This window comes from Mustela putorius, unplaced genomic scaffold, assembly GCF_011764305.1.
Source record: "Mustela putorius furo isolate JIRA1106 unplaced genomic scaffold, ASM1176430v1.1 tig00003871_pilon_pilon_pilon, whole genome shotgun sequence".
NCBI lineage: Eukaryota > Metazoa > Chordata > Mammalia > Carnivora > Mustelidae > Mustela > Mustela putorius.
Genome location: NW_025422023.1, coordinates 13,211,067 through 13,230,613, shown reverse-complemented (window position 1 = coordinate 13,230,613; position 19,547 = coordinate 13,211,067). Strand labels below are relative to the sequence as shown.

The following is a 19,547-nucleotide window of genomic DNA, read 5'->3' as shown; positions in this document are numbered from 1 at the left end:
CCATGCTATTTGTTATGCTCCACAAATAAGTGAAACCATATGATAATTGACTCTCTCTGCTTGACTTAGTTCACTCAGCAGTCACTCTTCCAGTCCCATCCATGTTGCTACAAAAGTTGGGTATTCATGCTTTCTGATTGAGGCATAATACTCCAGAGTTTTTATTATTTTCTATTTAATTTGTCTCTTCTGAGGATTCTTAGTTTTTTGAAGAAAAAAGACAAAACCGGGGCACCCCTGTGACTGTCAGTTAAGTGTCTGACTCTTGGTTTTGGCTCCTGTCATGGTCCCAAGTCCTGGGATTGAGCCCTGTGTTGGGTTCCACATTCAGCCAGGAGTCTGCTTGAGATTCTCTCTCTCCCTCTCCTCCTCTTCCCCACCTGCCTGGATGTGCATGTGTGTGTGTGTGTTCTCTCTCTCTAAAATAAAGAAATAAAATCTTAAAGAAGGGGGGGCTAATGACTTTTACCTCTAACCTCAGAATCAGAACTGCACTGAGCACACAGGAGGCATTCAATAAATGTTGGTTGAGTGAATAAAATAACAAATGACTACATTTTGAGGGATTCGTGTTTTTCAGATCTGAGAATAAGTATTTTTAATTTTCTCTTTCAGGGAAACCACCTATCCTTAAGCATATTTCTTTCCTTCTGTAAAAAGAAAATGAAAGTGCTCATGTCAGAAATTTTGAAAGTATCTATTTAAATGTATTTTATGATTGAAAGTAATTTGGGCTATTTCCAAATGTAAAGGGAGTCACTAATTTTTTTTTTTTTTTGGAGGTGCTTTAGTCTTTTTATGTAAAATTCAATTGAGAAAACTAAAGTAAAAAAGTTGAATCCTATTGGTTAAAAAGTCAGTGTTTCACCAGGAAGATATTTACTGCATTTTTAGTAATATACTCAGGTTCTTCCATATCCCATATCTTAGTCCATTTGGACTGCTTTGACAAAACATCATAAACCTAATAAACAACAAACATTTATTTCTCGCAGTTTTAGAGGCTGGGAAGTCCAAGACTGAGGCACCAGCAGATTCATATCTAGTGAGGCACACTTCCTCATTGGCAATTACCTTTACCTGGTCGATGAAGCCAAGGTGTTCTCTCAGTCTCTTAACAAAAGCACAGAGCACTCAGGACCTGATTATCTCCCAAAGGTCCCACCCTAAAGGTCCCTAATCACCACTGCACTGGGGATTAGATCTTAACATATTAATGGTGTGGAGGGGAGAGACACAATTATCCAATTTATACCACCCCTAAACATGTTTATGGTGGCAATATTTTAACTATTTTAAAATTATTTTTGGAAACTCAATTGCATGCTGAGATTCCATTGCTTAAAATTATTTTAAATGCATTTCAATGAAATGTATTTAATTTTTCTAACAAAATACTTTGTAAAAATTAACCCTATATATATATATAGGGTTATATATATATCTAGTGTCTTGAATATTTAGGTATGTCAGGAGGTCTCAGAAAGAAGGTGGTAAAAAGATTTGTCTTGTAGATGATAAAAAACTGTGATTTTTCATATTCATATGTATGTATACATACACATTCACACACACAGACAAGTTAAAGTATACATTATTCTGTTAGGACCTTCTTTACTATGCAAGATTGCCTTTGATTGATTTATTCACAAACATCAGCAAACCTTGACCAGCCTTGGCCTAACCTTTCAAGAGGGAATGTAGGTGGGGTCCTATTAAGGCCATAAGGGTCGCTCTCCACAAAGAATAAACTTGGAGGGCAGAACTAACGGAAAACCAGGATGGAAATAAAGTTGTTTTTTTTTTCCATTTATTTATTTTCAGCATAACAGTATCATTATTTTTTCACCACACCCAATGCTCCACGCAATCCGTGCCCTCTATAATACCCACCACCTGGTACCGCGACCTCCCACCCCCCTGCCATTTCAAACCCCTCAGATTGTTTTTCAGAGTCCATAGTGTCTCATGATTCACTTCCCCTTCCAATTTACCCCAACCCCCTTCTCTCTAACTCCCCATGTCCTCCATGCTTTTTGTTATGCTCCACAAATAAGTGAAACCATATGATAATTGACTCTCTCTGCTTGACTTATTTCACTCAGCATAATATCTTCCAGTCCCATCCATGTTGCTACAAAAGTTGGGTATATCCATAGTGTATATGGACCACATCTTCCTTATCCATTCGTCTGTTGAAGAGCATCTTGGTTCTTTCCAGTTTGGCGACCGTGGCCATTGCTGCTATGAACATTGGGGTACAGATGGCCCTTCTTTTCACTACATCTGTATCTTTGGGGTAAATACCCAGGAGTGCAATGGCAGGGTCATAGGGAAGTTCTATTTTTAATTTCTTGAGGAATCTCCACACTGTTCTCCAAAGAGTCTGCACCAACTTGCATTCCCACCAACAGTGTAAGAGGATTCCCCTTTTTCCACATCCTCTCCAACACATGTTGTTTCCTGTCTTGCTAATTTTGGCCATTCTAACTGGTGTAAGGTGATATCTCAATGTAGTTTTAATTTAAAGATGTTGATGAGTTGAAGATTTGTTTAGGAACCAGTCTTTCTTGTCTACTCTGGCATTTTTACCTGTGCTTTGGCATACAAAATGCCAGCCCACTGGTGTTAAAATACTTTAACAGTCTTATGCCTAATATTATGGCCCCCCTTGTGCTAGATGCCAGATATATGATGAATAAGATAAGATCCCTCTAGAAATAGTTGAGGAAAAAAATATAAACATGATCTTAATATAGTAGTAGTTTTACAGCAGATGATGTACAATGTGCTATGCTATGCTATGGGAGTACAAATGAAACAATGTTGAGTTCTACATTGAAGAATGGAGATATTCATCAGACTCCTATAGTTTTATTTTTTTATTTTATTTTAATTTTTTTTTAAAGATTTTATTTGACATAGAGAGATACAATGAGAGAGGGAACACAAGCAGGGGGAGTGGGAGAGGGAGAAGCAGGCCTCCTGCCAAGCAAGGAGCCCAATGTAAGCTCATTCCCCAAGATCCGGGGATCATGACCTGAGCCCAAGGCAGACGCCTAACAATTGAGCCACCCAGGCACCCCCATATAGAGAGTTTTAGTGGGATAGGAGACCAGAACACAGCAGGGTAGCTTTTCTGTCTGTGAAGTTTTATTTACTTTCATTTATTTTAATGGTACCAGTGGCCTAAAGGAATAGCAGATTTTCAAGAGATGTGCTGGCCTTTTACTGTTGACATATTCCTAAGAAGGCAAATCTTAATATTATTCATAATCATTTTTATTCTTTTTTTAAAGATTTTTATTTATTTATTTGACAGACAGAGATCACAAGCAGGGAGAGAGGTGGGGGGGGTGGGCGGAGCAGGCTCCCTGCTGAGCAGAGAACCCAATGTGGGGCTCGATCCCAGAACCCTGAGATCATGACCTGAGCCGAAGGCAGAAGCTTAACCCACTGAGCCACCCAGGCACCCCCATTTTTATTCTTTTTAAAGGAATTTACATTTCATATTATAATTTTTCTTTAAAAATTGACATACGTACAATATTATATGTACATATACATAATATTTTGTGTATACAGTATATACATGAAAAAATATAATCAGGATGGGGAGAAAGCAAACAGTGTAAGATAATAAGTGATAATATTAATTCTTAGTTTCTTCACATGGACTATAAATTTTTTTTGTTGACTTCTTATAGGTCAAGGCAAAGAAGGAAATTAATCTGCTTCAAATTACATTCATAATGAAGCAGCATATTAAGAAATTAATTTCTAAATTTTTACTTAAATCTGGAAAAATTATCAGTTGCAAGGTTCATAATGCTCATATAATATATTGTATGTTCAGGTGATATATAGAGATATTATATAGAAACTTCTATGTTATGGGGATCTGAGATATTTGTTATTATGGGCAGTGTTCTCAACACATCTGGCTAAATTTGCTTTATTTTTCTTTCTTGTGTTGATCTCTGAGTGGAAACCTCTGTAGCCTCTTGTCCCAATTTTTCTGTGGTGAGCATTAGGTAAAATAAATTTGGCCATTTGAAATAGCACTTGAGGGCCACAGGGGCCTATGAATGGGCATAAGGAAATCTATGGATCTTGAAATTATATAGACAATTGTGTGTGTGTACGTCTATACACAACCATTTTTTGGATAATGAGTCCAAGTTTTAATCAGATTCTCAAAAAGGATTCATAATGTAAAGAAAGGGTTTAAAAGCACTTATGCAGAGTATCAACTACATGGAGAGAATTTTTCTTCTTTACTTAAAGACGATCTGGAGAAATTCTAATGTAGGCAGTAAGCCCTCCAAAGTTGATTTGACCAGTATCTACAGGTGTGCCATATCATGTATTTACCAATCCAGAGACCCACATTCAGAGCCACTGAACTGTAGAGTTTTGCACAAAACCTTCTAGCTAATGCAATAAGGAAGAGCTGAAGTCTTTTTCTCTATTTCATTCTGAGAGAAGAGGTGCTTTTTCTGATTTGCCTATATATAGCCATGAAGACAGATGGTAGCTGTACCCACAGGAGACCTTATAGACAGCTCTAGCCATTTGCCAAATGTTTAGAAAGGAACTTTTGGCAAGTTTGTTGTTTTTTTAAAACTTTTTTTTTCTTTGCCGAAGTTTTTATTTGATGAATGGCTTCAATGACATTAATTAAATATTTTGAAATTATAGGAATCATTTGGAGTATTTTATATCACTGAACAATTGATATATATTGTCAATACCTGAATGTCTCAATCACCTTTTCCACCACTACCAATCTAATTACAAATTCTGAAGAATTTACAGTTGTTACATCTGCCCAGTGTCAAAACCACTCCAAGCAAAGCTTGGAAATAGTATTAGATCCTCATTATCATTTGTAGTTGGTAACCATAATTAGTGTTGCTGTTTTCCATCTGCAGTTTTGAAGTAGCCTGTCTTCCCAAACTCTTGCCACTTAGTTCTTAGGATTTCTTCATTCTTGTATCCTAAAGTGACTTTTTTTATTTTTTTCCACTGTGTCTGGAAGCCTATGCAGATCTTCACATCATCTGACTGGACTCTTAGCTTCTATCCAGTTCTCCCTAGATTTTGTTTTCTTGGAATATTTCATTTAATTGTCCTAGATGTTTCTTGAGCTCCTTGTTTTCCTCCCTCTACCTAACTGAGCCTCTGTAAACACTGAACTTGGGAGAACCTTATGACGTAATCCCTCTTTCTTTTTAGTTATCAGTGTCAGGTAGAAAATGATCTCCTTAGACACTATTAGACTCTGTTAGTGTTGAAGCTTGCTCAATAATCTGGGTAGTCCCATATTGCTGGTTACTCTGCTTCCCCTGCTCCTACATCTCAGTAGTCCTCTTTTCTAGGGTAACATGGGTCATAGATATGTATAGTAGTCATATATTTTAAGTTTGGCTGCCTAGAATGAAGATATTAGTGATTGTCAAAAGGTTAGGGAATTTGATTGTCTTGTTTATATTGGCAGTGTTCATTGTCCTGAAAAATTGTATGCATAAGGAATAAATTGCTGAATTAAAGTACGTTTATATAAAGGTCTGTTTGTTCCAAAGCATTCCTGTAATTTCAGTTACATTAAGTTGAAAAAATAGAAGAAATTTCCCTTCTACAGTCTCTTTGAACAACATGTATTTCTTAATGATGTAACACCACATGATTTTGGTTTGGACTCCATTGTCTCCTCAAAGAATTTTGATTTTGTTTCTCTTTTCCCCTTTTATTTGGTTCTTACTATGCAGCTATCTCATATCTTGTCATTGTCAATTCCCCTACCTTCCCATTCTCACTTGCTGTTATGAGTGACATGTGGTCTATTTTAGTAACATGTTTTCACATGTTAGGTTAGCTCAGAATTCAGGCTTTCACTGTTTTCTGTAGATTATTCAAAACTGATTCAAGGTGATGTCAGTTATTCCTAACTCAGGATGAAGTATTGAATCTCAAGAATAGTGGCCATTTTATTAAAATTTAGGAACATGATTTATTAAAAGAAAAGTTGATCAAAATATCTTAAAAAAAATGAAGCATGAAAATATTTAAGTTAATACATTTTCTCTTTTTTCTTTTGAGCTTGATATCTCAGCAGTGTTTAGAAGCAGAATGACAATTATAAATGATAATGCATCCCACTTTGGTTTTTTTGTTTGTTTGTTTATTTTAGAAAAGATTTTATTTATCCATTTAGAGAGAGAACAAGAAGGGGGAGCTGCAGGGAGAATGGGAGAGCAGGCTTCCTTCTGAACAGGGAGCCCAACAAGGGGCTCCATCCCAGGACCCCAGGATCATGACCTGAGCTAAAGGCAGACATTTAGGCAACTGAGCCACCCAGGCACCCCTCTTCCCATCTTATATGGCATTTTTAAAAAAGATTTTATTTATTTATTTATTTATCTATTTGTCAAAGAGAGAGAGAGAGTGTGCGAGTGCACAAGCAAGCGGAGCTGTAGTCAGAGGCAGAGAGAAGCAGGCTCCCTGCTGAACAAGGAGCCCAATGTGGGACTCGATCCCAGGACCCTGGGCTCATGACCTGAGCTGAAGGCAGTGGCTTAACTGACTGAGCCACCCAGACGACCCTTATTTGGCATTATTTACCCAGAAATCTTTCAGTGGCTGCTAGCAAAATAAAAAATAAAATTATTTTAATTAATAGATGTGAAAATTCAGGTAAAGAATAATAGCATTGTTAAGGACCTATAGTTTATTCTATATCTCTAGCTGCATATACCTTTCAACTTTAGTGTGTCTATTGGTTCAGAGTTTCATGAGAGAAATAGAACCAGTAGGATATTCAGGACCATGAGGTTGGGCGGGCTATCAAGGATGAGCTGTACACTTGGACAAAAGCTGAAGCTGCAGTCCATGAGCAGAATTTCTTCTTCTTCAGAAAAGTCTCAATCCTGCTATTTAATCATTATAAATGATCAAATCAGAATCACCCACATTATCTAGGATAATCTTCCTTACTTGAAGTGATTATAGATCTTGATCATTTATAGCAATATACTCTTTTAAAATATTTATTTATTTTATTATTTGACAGACAGAGATCACAATTGGGCAGAGAGGCAGGCAGAGAGAGAGGAAGGGAAGCAGGCTCTCCGCTCAGCAGAGAGCCCAATGTGGGGCTTGATCCCAGGACCCTGGGATCATGACCCAAGCCAAAGGCAGAGGCTTTAACCCACTGAGCCACCCAGGTGCCCCCATAGCAATATACTTTTATAGTAACACCTAGATTAGCATTTGAGTAACTGAAAACTTTAGCATAGTTCTGTTGACTTATAAAACTAACCATCCGGTAACCTAGTAACAATACTGGTTTGTTTTGTTTTGTTTTTAAAGATTTTATTCATTTGTTTGACAGAGAGAGATCACAAGTAGGCAGAGAGGCAGGTAGAGAGGCAGGCAAAGAGAGGGGGAAGCAGGCTCTCTGCTGAGCAGAGAGCCCAATCCAGGGCTTGATCCCAGGACCCTGAGACCATGACCTGAGCTGAAGGCAGAGGTTTAACTCACTGAGCCATCCAGGTGCCCCACAATACTGGTTTTTAAGAACAGAATTTGTATTTGTCGGTTTTACTATCTAAACATTTATTTAGATACTATATTTAAAAAGTGATGAGCTAGCCTCAATTTTTATTGTAACAAAAGAATGATACAGTTACTGTTATCTAATAACCTAACGCACTCACAATTTACCTTTCTTTAAGTTAAAAAAAATTTATTTTAATCTTTTTTCTAGTTCTTCTCCTCATTAACTCCTTTATTAAATCTTTCTTGCTTAATATTGTACTCTCTTCAGTTTTTTAGCATTGACCTAAAGCATACAGTTCAGGCTGTATTTACACTACAGTGATACTTGGCATTCATCAAATATTTGTTAGAAGAAAGATTATTTCACAGTTCTTGTTTGTTCCACTCTTTAAAGTTCATCTTCGTGTCACATTTGTTTTTTATAAATAATGCCATTACATTGCTGACTTTTGTTTGGCACATTGTGATTCCCAGATATTTTTGTCATATTTTATTCTGTGAAACTATATTGTTTTATAACAAACAGAAGTTATTTTCAAACAGTGGTCCAGAGTTTCACGATGAAGACTCTCTAATGATTTTTTGAAAAAATGGTTCATATTGGAAACATTGTTTTGGTGTACATTCCATTACCTCCGGGAGAAACTTTGATATTTTGCCAAGGATTATGTCTCCACTGTATTAAAATAATGATTCAGAGTTCCATAGAATCCTAAAACTTTGGCAAACTCTGCTTTATGATATTTTGAAGGAGTTTCTAGAAGAAGCCTGACAGTTTTTTTTTTCTAAATTATTTTAAACCTGACCAATTAGGCTAGTGCCAAACACTTCGAAACTCTCTCATGGATATGGACATTTATTAATATCCTACTTAAAATTATAAATTAATGGAAAATACACATATTAATGAACTCAGATGCTTTTGTTTTATATTAAAATCAGCACTATTGAGGACTTATTATGCCTAGTTTATAATGTAGGCATATAATTTTGAACACAAGACAGATCTCTGTTTAGATAATGACTATCTTCACATAAGACTCTTACTCATTTGTAATGGTTACATCATACCTTTGCTCAAGCTCATTTAGTCAACAAGTATTTTTATGTTAGATACTAATATGTTTGAGGTGCCAGTTCTAGACACTGATGATACATTTAGAACAAGATCAACATGTTCCTGCCATCATGAAACGTATTATGTAGTGGAGGAAAAAAGACATTAAATAGAGGGGCACCTGGGTGGGTGGCTCAGTCGGTTAAGCCTCTGCCTTTGGCTCAGGTCATAATATCAGGGTCCTGGGATCAAGCCTCCTATCGGGCTTTCTGCTGAGCGGGGAGCCTGCTTCCCCCCTCTCTCTGCCTGCCTCTGCCTACTTGTGATCTGTCAAATAAATAAATAAATTTTTTTTTAAAAAGACATTAAATAGAAATGTATAAAAATCCTTAGAGTTGAAGTAAGTGCTACTGAAGAAAAGTACAGTGCAGAATAGATTATATTATAGGAGGAGCAAATTGATTTGGGGGCACCAGTAAAGTGTTCCTTATGGAAGTCATATTTAACCAAGGAATGAATAATAATAATAGCAAATACTTATGTGCCAGGCACTATTTTTTTTTTTAAGATTTTATTTATTTGTCAGAGAGAGGGAGAGAGAGCGAGCACAGGCAGACAGAATGGCAGGCAGAGGCAGAGGGAGAAGCAGGCTCCCTGCCAGGCAAGGAGCCCAATGTGGGACTCGATCCCAGGACGCTGGGATCATGACCCGAGCCGAAGGCAGCTGCTCAACCAACTGAGCCACCCAGGCGTCCCCCAGGCACTATTCTTGATCCCTATTACATGTTAACTTATTTCAATCTAACTAACTCTATGAGGTAGGTGCTATTTTTTCCCTCATTTTATAGAAGAGGAAACTATGGCATAGAAAAAGAAGCAAACTTCTCCAAGGTCACCTAGCTAATGAGTAGTAAACCTGGAATTTGAGCTTAGATGGAAGCATCTGTGCTTTTAACCTTTGTGTTTTATGATAGGAGTTAGCTGGGAGATGAGAACGAGGAAGATCATTTCAGACAATGAGAACCAATGTGCTAATACCTTAAGCAAGATGTGGTAGAGAAGGCTAGCATGACTGGAAGTTGGTAAGCCAAAGTAACAAAAGATGAAACTAAAGAGGACATTTGGATTTATTATTATTTTATCACTGAGACTTTAGTATGAAAATATGATGGATGGTAATAAGAATTAATGTGAGATAAGTTAAGGCACATCGTACTCTCCTCTCATATTAAGAGGATCCTAACTTGGACTCAATGTGTGGTGTGTGGAGCAAACTACAGATTTTGGAAACATTTGGGAGACAGAAATATCAGGACTTTTGTTTGGATTTGAGAAAGGGGGATTATTCCTAAGTTTCTAGCTGATGGAGCTGGCAGGATGGTGGTACCATTTACTGAAGACTCGAGAACAGGTTTCAGGAGCAAAGTATAAGTTCAGAGGTGACTTTTATATTAAAGTGAGAAATTTTCTATAAAAGCCTGGAGTGCAGAAGGGAGTTCAGGGCTTGAAATAAAATTTGCAGATTTTCAGCCGTGGGAGTAAATGAAGAGAAAACACAGTATGAAGACCCCGAATCAAAAGTAGAGGAACTCGAAGCATTTCAGTTAGGAGTGCCATTGTACAGAGGAGACTAAGGAGAGGCAGCCAAATAGGTATTAGGAAAACTGGCATAATGTTGTAAGATGAAAGCAAAGGAATGTAGCTACACTAACTACATAATTGCTTCAAGGTCAACTTTGTGTTTTTTTCTTTATTGAAGAACTGATTCTCTTTCTTACTCTTTTTTTCCTTTTTCCCCCGTGTTAGTCTTTCAAATTTAGTTTTCTTTAAGTTCTTATTTAGATCACTTGCAGTCTTTCATCTGAAAGTGATCACTTTAATTTAGAGCTTTTTTGTTTTCTGTTTCAGATCATTCTGTATAATGCTACCCCCTCAGAGAGTTTCAGCTTCCAAAATTTGACCCGTGTAATATACTGCCCTCATACCTTACAGGATTGCCTGTGTACCACTGTCCTTCATCTCTACTCCCACATGCAAGACCTTACCTTGAGCCAGTTATTACTGAGAGTTGTTCCTTTTGCTGGATCTCCTACTATGGAATTCTCCTTTCCCATAGCCTGTTCTCTCGTTTTTTCTACCTTTCCTACTTTTCATTTTCATCAAAACTCTTTGCAGTGATCAGTATTCCCAATCTCTTTGCACTCTCCTTTGTTTTATCCTAGTCTGCCTCCCATATTTTGTGTTAATCTTATTCCTCATCTTATTTGCATAGATATTCACAAAACTCCACAATTTCTTTTAAACTTGTGATCTCTCCTGAAATGACCTTATCAAATTCCCAAACACTTGTAAGCTCCTTTATATTCTCTCACTCCTCTTACATGCATTCATTTAAAAAAAAAAAATGGGGGGGGGGAAGGAGGCGTGCCTGGGTAGCTCAGTTGTTGGGCATCTACCTGTGGCTCAGGTCATGGTCCTGGGGTCCTGGGATTGGGCCCCACATCGGGCTCCCAGCTCTGTAGAAGGCCTGCTTCTCCCTTTCCCACTCCTCCAGCTTGTGTTCCCATTCTCACTGTCTCTCATTCTGTCAAATAAATAAATAAAAACTTAAAAAAAAAAAAAGATTTAAAAAAATGAGGGGTGTGCCTGGGTGGCCCAGTTGGTTAAGTGTCTGCATTCAGCCCCATCTGTGATTTCAGGGTCCTGGGATTGAACACCACATTAGGCTCTCTGCCCAATGGGGAGAGCTCTCACTCTCTTTCTCAAATAAATACATAAAATCTTTTTTTTAAATGTGTCAAACAATGTGTCAGTCACTAGGGATAAATGATGAGAAAAAAAAATGTATGGTCTGACTCTCAGAACTATGCTAATTCTTTATCTGTTGAAAAATAAAAATTACATCATAATATTGATGGTGCCCACCAAAATTTTATATTATTACTTAATCTCAGCAGGTCCCATGATGTTACAAATAATCCCAAACCAATTTTCTGTTCTTTCTTCATAGTCATGATTCAGAACATTTCTTCTTTTCTCAAATTTCTGAACTCAGTTGCAAAACCTTGTGTTTGAACCAGACTGCCAAGACAATTTGTCCCCAGCTCCCAATTTCCCCTTCACATCAAAATTTCTTTGTATCTTCATCCAAGTTTGTCCTTTCCCTAATCTGTGTCAGAAGAAGGGTCATTTCTTTCTTCCAAAGGTAAAACTTTCCATCTGTTTTTCCTGGTGCACATGGGAGAAACTCTAGACAAAAACAGAAGATGACATGAAATTGTTATTTAATGTGCTCTTTTATTATACATTTATTCTGTTGTGTAGATGTGGTAATTATGTAGTTAATGTAGAGTCTAAAAAACTCTTACAGTGCTATTAGTATTATAATATCTTTAATGGACTATATTATTTTATTATTAAACATTTTGTTAATCAAATGTAAAGTGGATTTGCTTTGTTTTACTCAGAAAGACTGGTGGTGGTAGCTGAACACTGTGAACGGAGTCTAGAAGACTTGCTTCGAGAGAGGAAACCTGTGAGGTACTGTGTAATATCAGGGCAATTAAATGAAAAGCAGAAATTGGCAAACAAAAAGGCATAACAAGAAACTGCAGAGTTTTTGTTTCTTCTGTTACTTGTTTAATGATAAAATCCAGGTGCAAATTTTTATTTTAGGAAATTTAATTCACAGGCCCCACAGAAATTCAAAATTGACATTGTCCAGTGTTCAGTTTTTGTGAAGTAGGCATTCTACAAAGTACTTGACAAAAGAAAAATTCCTAAAGAGGATATATATGAAAATTTGAAATGTTTTTCCAGTACTAAGCATTTCTCTAGATGAGATTAAGAGTATTTTCCTGTAAGTAGTACATAGTAACTACTAATAGGTTGCTGGTATTCCTAGGGACATAGTGAACTGTGTTAAGGAAAGGCCATATTGAAGGGTAGAGAGAAATAATAACCATGGCTTAGATAGAATTTACTGATATAGTTTACATTCAGTTATTTCAATGACTCAGTAACTTGACTTTCTGTCTCAGGCATTCTTGGCAAGAAGAGTATGTGGTATATATGTTATTACAAATATACTACTAAATGAATTTTTATAAAGTTTCTAAAATTATCTTAAAATTATAAAAAAATATCCTTTTAATGAATAAAGTAGTACTAAGCCAATGAAAAATACTTGCCATAAGTCTTTATAGGATTATAATTATCCATCCTCTTTTAAGGAAATATTCTCATTCTTGGTCATTGCTTTTTAATCACTGCTATATCCTAGATGAAAACAAATTTTTTTTGAGGGAGGAAAAAAATACATATATTGTTAAATGGTAGCTATTTAATAAAAGCAAAACAAATTAACTGTATAAAAATATGTTCTTTGATACTCTAAATGATTTGGTCTTAAGTGATCTCTAGAATGAAAGATGCAGATACGAGGCATACCCATTTACTTGCTTCTTTGGAAGAGTCTGACCTGACCATCCATAATAAAAGTGACTTCTCTATATATTTAGAAATACCTTAACCTTATTTTAGTAAATATGTTTTTATAATTTTTACATGTAAAAATTTTATTATTTTAAGAACATAGTCTGTTTGCTATTTAGTTCTAGAATGATCAAAACTTATGGTGATAGATATATAAAAACTGTACTCAACTCTGGTTGGGGGAAGGAGTAATGTAAGAACTGACTCAAAATAGCCTTGAGAAAACTATCCAGAGTACTGGAAATTTTTTAAATCTGTTGATCATGGTTATTACTTATGTGGTGCATGTTCTTGCAAAATTTGTCAAAATTCACTGAAATTATACACTTCAGATGTGTGTATTTCACCTATGTAAACTATGCCTCAATTAAAATAAAACAAAAACCTGATCCATTATTTACTTAGCTTGAGTAAGTCGCTCATATAGCAACAGTATTATGTTGTTAATGAAGGTAGTTGATCCAATGGCATACCTATTTGTATTTCTTTCTTTAAGAAGAAGTAGTATGAATTTGTTGTGCTGCTTAGCCAATACCTCACCACTTAGTGGTTTAAAAACAATAAACATGTATCATTTCATATAATTTCTACAGGTCAAGAATTCAGGAATGAATCAGCGGGATGGTTTTACTCAGGATCTCATGAGGTTGCAGTCAAGTGGGGCTGTAATCATCGGAAAGCTTGACAGGCTAGATGGTCTAATAAGATAGCTCACTTATTTGGTGCCAGTTGTTGACTGTAAGCTTTAATTCTTTCCCATCTTGAAGGCTTTTCAACACGGGTCTCTTCTATCCTCACAACATGGGATTGGCTTCTCTCAGAATGAACAATCTAAGAGAGAAAAAAAAGCAAGGTGGAAGCTTCTATGCCTTTTATGTCCTACCCTCAGGAACCACACACCCATCAATTTCTGCAGTTGTCTGCTGGATACAGAAGTCAACCATTAATTCTATTCACTGTGGAGGGGACTACCTAAGAATGTGAATCTCAGAAGTCAAGGGTCATTGAGGATCACCTTAGAGGCTGGCTATCACAGAAGTCTTAGAGATCATACAAGTACTTAAAAAAAAAAAAAAAAACCAGGAGTGAAATACTAACTGACATTAATACTAATTGAAAAATAACTAAAGTTCTTAAAATTATTCAGTATTGATTTAGGCTCCTTGTGACAGAAGAAAAGATGTTTACACTATGAAGAGAAGGTAGAGTATTAAGAGAATATCCAAAAGTACTAGAGGTGGAATGGACATGGCTATACTAAGATCAGAATTGGTCCACACTCTGAGAATTGATGTTACCCATGGGCTTGTGCTCCCACCATTCTGGAGGATGCTATAAGCAACAACTAGTGTAGTTCTCTGGTCATCAGAGTGGTAGTAACGATAGAATGTTCCTTCTGATCTTGAAATTTCCCCCTCTGCCCATACTTGTCCTTCCTTTGCTTACTGAAAAAACTGAGGCAGAAGAGAGAATCTGGTGACTCAGAAGACAAATTTCCATTTTCATCATTTTTCTTCAACTCTCTCCTTTTATTTTTAACTTTCAATTGTACTATATATAAGGATACAGTTGATATTGCTTTGCCAGTAAGATTAAACCATTAGCTTGTAGAAGGTTTTACTTTCCTGTGTTCCTCATGCTTTATCTTTGTTTTAGATATAAATCTGATAGCACTGAACACTAGTAGTGTCAATAGTATGAAGGTGTAAAGAAGCCACCTTTTTTCAATATGTCTTCATGAAGATAAAATCTTACAGATGGAAGCATACTCTTTGAGTAGATAGATAAACATGAATAGGATTAAATGCAAATTTCATAGTCTTTCATTCCGTTTACATTTATTTATTTTTTTATTAACATATAATGTAATATTTGTTTTAGGAGTACAGGTATGTGATTCGTTAGTCTTACACAATTCACAGCGTTCACAATAACACATACCCTCCCCAATGTCCGTCACCCAGCCGCCCCATCCCTCCCACTCCCCTCCACTCAAGCAACCCTCAGTTTATTTCCTGAGATTAAGAGTCTCTTATGGTTTCATCTTACCCCCCCTTCCCTTATGACCCACTGTCTTGTTTCTCAAATTCCTCATATCAATGAGATCACATGATAATTGTCTTTCTCTGATTGACTTATTTCAGTTAGCATAATACCCTCTAGTTCCATCCACATGCCATTTACTTTTCTAATAGTCTGTTTCATTTACATAAAATAGAACATACGGTAGTTTTTATGGGTCTTTGTAATTTCTTCAAGTAAAATATTTAAACACTTTTGTAAGTAAATTACTATTTTCTAATCCTTCTGGTAACAGACTAAAATTCAGTGTTTTCTTCATTCATTTTGGAATATAACATTCAGCACTTACTGCCTTTGAGTAGATCTGATTCTGTCAGGTTCAGTTCCAAGTTGTTATCTGATCCATCCATCTAAATTAGCTTTGTTGAAAACTATTTGACTTTCCACATTTTTGGATTACATTAGTCTCCAGTAACAGAGCAGATTTCATGTGCAGAGTTGCTGTGCTGTAATTTTAATTAATTCTATAACCTGTTTATGGAAAGTGAGAAGATGTTCTTTGGCTTATAAATCATATAAATTTCCCCTACTGCCAAAAGTAAGCACCCTGCACCTGTAAGAGAGGCTGATGCAAAGTAAACAGGAAATCTATTTAGATGGGCTTGCAATTTGAGACCCCCATGATTTTTACTTGTCCATCTGTCTCTAACTGTTGTAAAACTGTAAGCTGCCAGTTGTCTGGTAGTTATTTGCAGCTCATTGTCTAAATTTAAACATCATCCAAGGCATATATCTTACTGGATTTATATTTTGAAGAAAAATTTAAGTCTTGTAAAATTGGTGAGACGGGGAGTAGGGAAATGAAAATTAGAAAATAAGAGAAGCGTCTAGTGTCAGTTTACTCTCATATTTTGTAACACATTTAATATCATTGAACTAAGCAGTATTGTACTAAAACCATAGTAATAGTAGTAATAGTAGTAATTCATATTACAAATATAACTTAAAACTATCTTGAGGTTTCAGATTGCACTAAAAAACCAAGCATCTTCTTTTTTTTTTTTTTAAATATTAATGGCCCTAAAACTTTTTTGAGAATTTATGTTATCCAAACACAAAATAGTGATTTTGTGCTGTGACCTGGAGGTATTTATCAGGTCAGACTCTTATAAAATAATGTTATTTGTACAGATAGCTTGATGATCTGGTTTGAAAGAGAAAACTCACCATTTTCTTTATAGTTTATTCAAGCTCGAATATGAGGAATTAATTTTTGGAGAATACTGCTCTCTCTTCAGTGGCGTTTATATGTTACTTGTGCCAGAGTTTGATCTTGCCAATATTTCTCTCCAGTTTCAGTTAATGATCAAAATTATTTGTTGGAAACATAGAAGCATGGAATTCAATTAAATTCCTATAACCAGTAGGTTTCAAGAAACAAAGTACAGCATTTGGAAGGTTTGTTTGAAGTCATCTCATATTTGGTGCCTGTGAATCTATTTAATTGCTACCCTAGAGCCATATTCAAGATACTGAAAGTGAGGAAATTTAAATCTCAACTCCTTTCAGAAATATTTTCCAAGAATGTTAAAACATACCTTCATCACTCCTATTAAAGCAAGCATGAGAAAATGGTTTGCCTTTTAAGTCCAGGTGCTATTTGGAAAATATTTCCCTTTTGTGTTAGTTTTATTCAGAGCATGTACTTTTGCCTAATCTGTAGCAGTGTCAGCAAGTGTAGTTCATAGACAGATAGATATTCAGCAGAGTTTTGGCACGTGGAGTAAAGTTTCTGCATTGTCCCTAAATTTGCAAGTGAAGGCAGGGTGAGTAGTGCAGGCCATGTTTCTTTAATAAAATGTTTGTCATATGTTTTTAGGCTTATGGTTTTGAAAATTTACCAGAGAACCATCAGCATAGCAGAGGTTATACATGGTTATACATGGAGACTTTGATGGGAAGCAGGCTATGTCTGCAGCTGTTCACTAGCTTGATGGAAAACATGATCTGACTTACTTGGATGAGTAGGTTTTATTTGCCCCTATTAAAAGATTGCCTACTCACTGAATTAGATACTCTAAAAAATTTTGGGCACATTTTAGAGCACAGTCTATAGATGCATAATGACCCACAGGTCTCACAGTCATCAGAAATGAATACTAGATATTCTTACTTTAGAAAATAACCTTATAGTAGAAGTTTAAGCTTGTGTACATTTTTTTTCCTTCAAGGGCCCTCATTTCAAAATTCATTTGAAATTACTATCGTGTAGTCAAGTAACTTAGAGATTTATATAACTGGTGTATACTTTTCTTCCTATTTTACCTGTTTTGTTTAAGGATGGAAAATAATACCAAAGATGCACTTCACTCAGGCTTGGAATCTTGCAGTTATCTTTCACTTTCTTCCTCCTTTGTACCCTATATCCTGTTAGCCATCAAGTATCATTAATACAACCTTGGTGGTATTTCTCACATCTCTACTGCTTTTTACATTCTTTAGTTTAGGCCTTCATTAACAAACTGCTTGACTATTGCATTACAACATTCTCCTAACTGGTCTTCCTTAAGTCATTAGTATACTCCATTACTACTTTCTGCTGCTATATTATTATTTTTAAAGATCAGTCCATTCCCTGCTCAGAAACACTAGGTGGCTCTCATTTGTGTGTGTGTGGGGGGGGGGGTGCATTTTATAGGCATAGGATCTAACTTCAGTCAAACTCTCTAAATTAGCACCAGGGAACTGAAATATAATATGAAGACTGAGCTGTCCTTTTGTCCAAATGTATATCTCCAATCTTTGGCATGATGTATAGCACTTTTTAAAATTATTCACTTACCTCCATCTTTCTAGACCATACCACTGAACCAAAGGAAAAATTTTTTCCTACTCCAAATTTCTTTATTACATTGAATCTCTCCAGTTGTAAAGTGCCTTTTCCCTTTTAGCTTGTAACTGTTTGCCTGCAGGGGCACCTGGGTGGCTCAGGTGGTTGAGCACCCTCTTGGTTTCAGCTCAGGTCATGGTCTCAGGATCGTGAGATCAAGCCCCACATCTGGCTGCACACTTAATGGGGAGTCTGCTTGAGATTCTCTCTGCCCCTCTGCCTTTGTACCTCCCCTCATTCACACTTGTGTGTGCTCACTCTCTCTCACTTTCTCTCTCTGTCTTTCAAATAAATAAAATAAAAATAATTGTTTGCTTGCAATCATAGAATTATGGAAGCTATGATTTGCCTTCCCTAACTAACCAAACATTTTTAACATGCATACGATAACATTTTAATTTTTGTATCTCCTAAAATTGTCAGCCTAAGAGTTTGCATATAGTTAGTGTGTTATAAATGAATAATTAAGTGAATTGTGTTTTTAGTTTAGTCATGCAGTTCAAACTATATTTCCCTATTATCTTCCTTTTAACTATGTACCATAATTTTATTTCCCAGACAAATTAGTTTTGGTGAAAGTCTGATGCAAATGTTACCTTGGTGATTTTTTATTATTTTCTTTGAATATTTTTTTAAATAGAATAAGTTAAAAAAATGTTCATTTCCTTTCTCATGGCTCTGGAGAAAAATATCTAAATTCATTTTAAGATGTTGGCAGAATCCAGTTTCTTCCAATGATAGCACTGACATTCCTATTTCCTTGATTACTATCAACCAGAGGCTGCTCTCAGCTTCTGGAAGCCATCTGTATTCCTTGTCATGTGGCCCTCTCTATCTCCAAAGTCAGCAATGGAGAAAGTCCCTCATCACATCTCATTCATGCCTGGAATCTTTTGTATTTCCCATCTCTAAGCTCTAGATCGAGATTTTAAGGCCTGATGTGATAAGGTTAGGCTCACCCAGACAATCTCCCTTTCTTTCTTTCTTTCTTTTTTTTTTTTTAAGATTTTATTTATTTATTTGACACAGAGAGATCCCAAGTAGGCAGAGAGGCAGGCAGAGAGAGGAGGAAGCAGGCAGGCTCCCCCCTGGGCAGAGAGCCTGATGTGGGGCTTGATCCCAAGACCCTGGGATCATGACCTGAGCTGAAGGCAGAGACTCAACCCACTGAGCCACCCAGGCGCCCACACAATCTCCGTTTCTTAAAGTCAACTGTGCCATATAACAGCTTGATCATGGGAATAAAGTCCATCATATTCATAGCATTGGGGATTATACAGGGCGTATATCAGGGAGCAGGGATCTTGGGAATCACTGTAGGATTCTGCCTACTACAGTGTGGTTATTGGGGGAAAATTGGGAAAAATTTTTTAGTCTTGATATTTGGTGTTCTTTCTTATATTAGTAAGTCATTGTGGCTGAGATGATGGGAAATGTGCTGTGTCAGGGATCACCAAGATGCCTCCCAGTCACTGATTCACTGGAAGTACTCACAGGACTCAGAAGTCATATACCCAACGGTTA

General features: G+C 36.3%; 1 protein-coding gene across 3 annotated transcripts in view; it reads left to right on the top strand.

Moving 5' to 3' along the window:
* Positions 1 to 19,547, top strand: part of TBCK (TBC1 domain containing kinase) — a 213,846-nt gene that overhangs the window by 7,493 nt on the left and 186,806 nt on the right. For all 3 annotated transcript variants that reach the window (XM_004748121.2, XM_004748122.2, XM_004748123.3), the window contains exon 3: positions 12,085 to 12,157. In XM_004748121.2, coding sequence (XP_004748178.1) covers positions 12,085 to 12,157 — 73 coding nt within the window. The remainder of the gene's footprint in view (positions 1 to 12,084; positions 12,158 to 19,547) is intronic.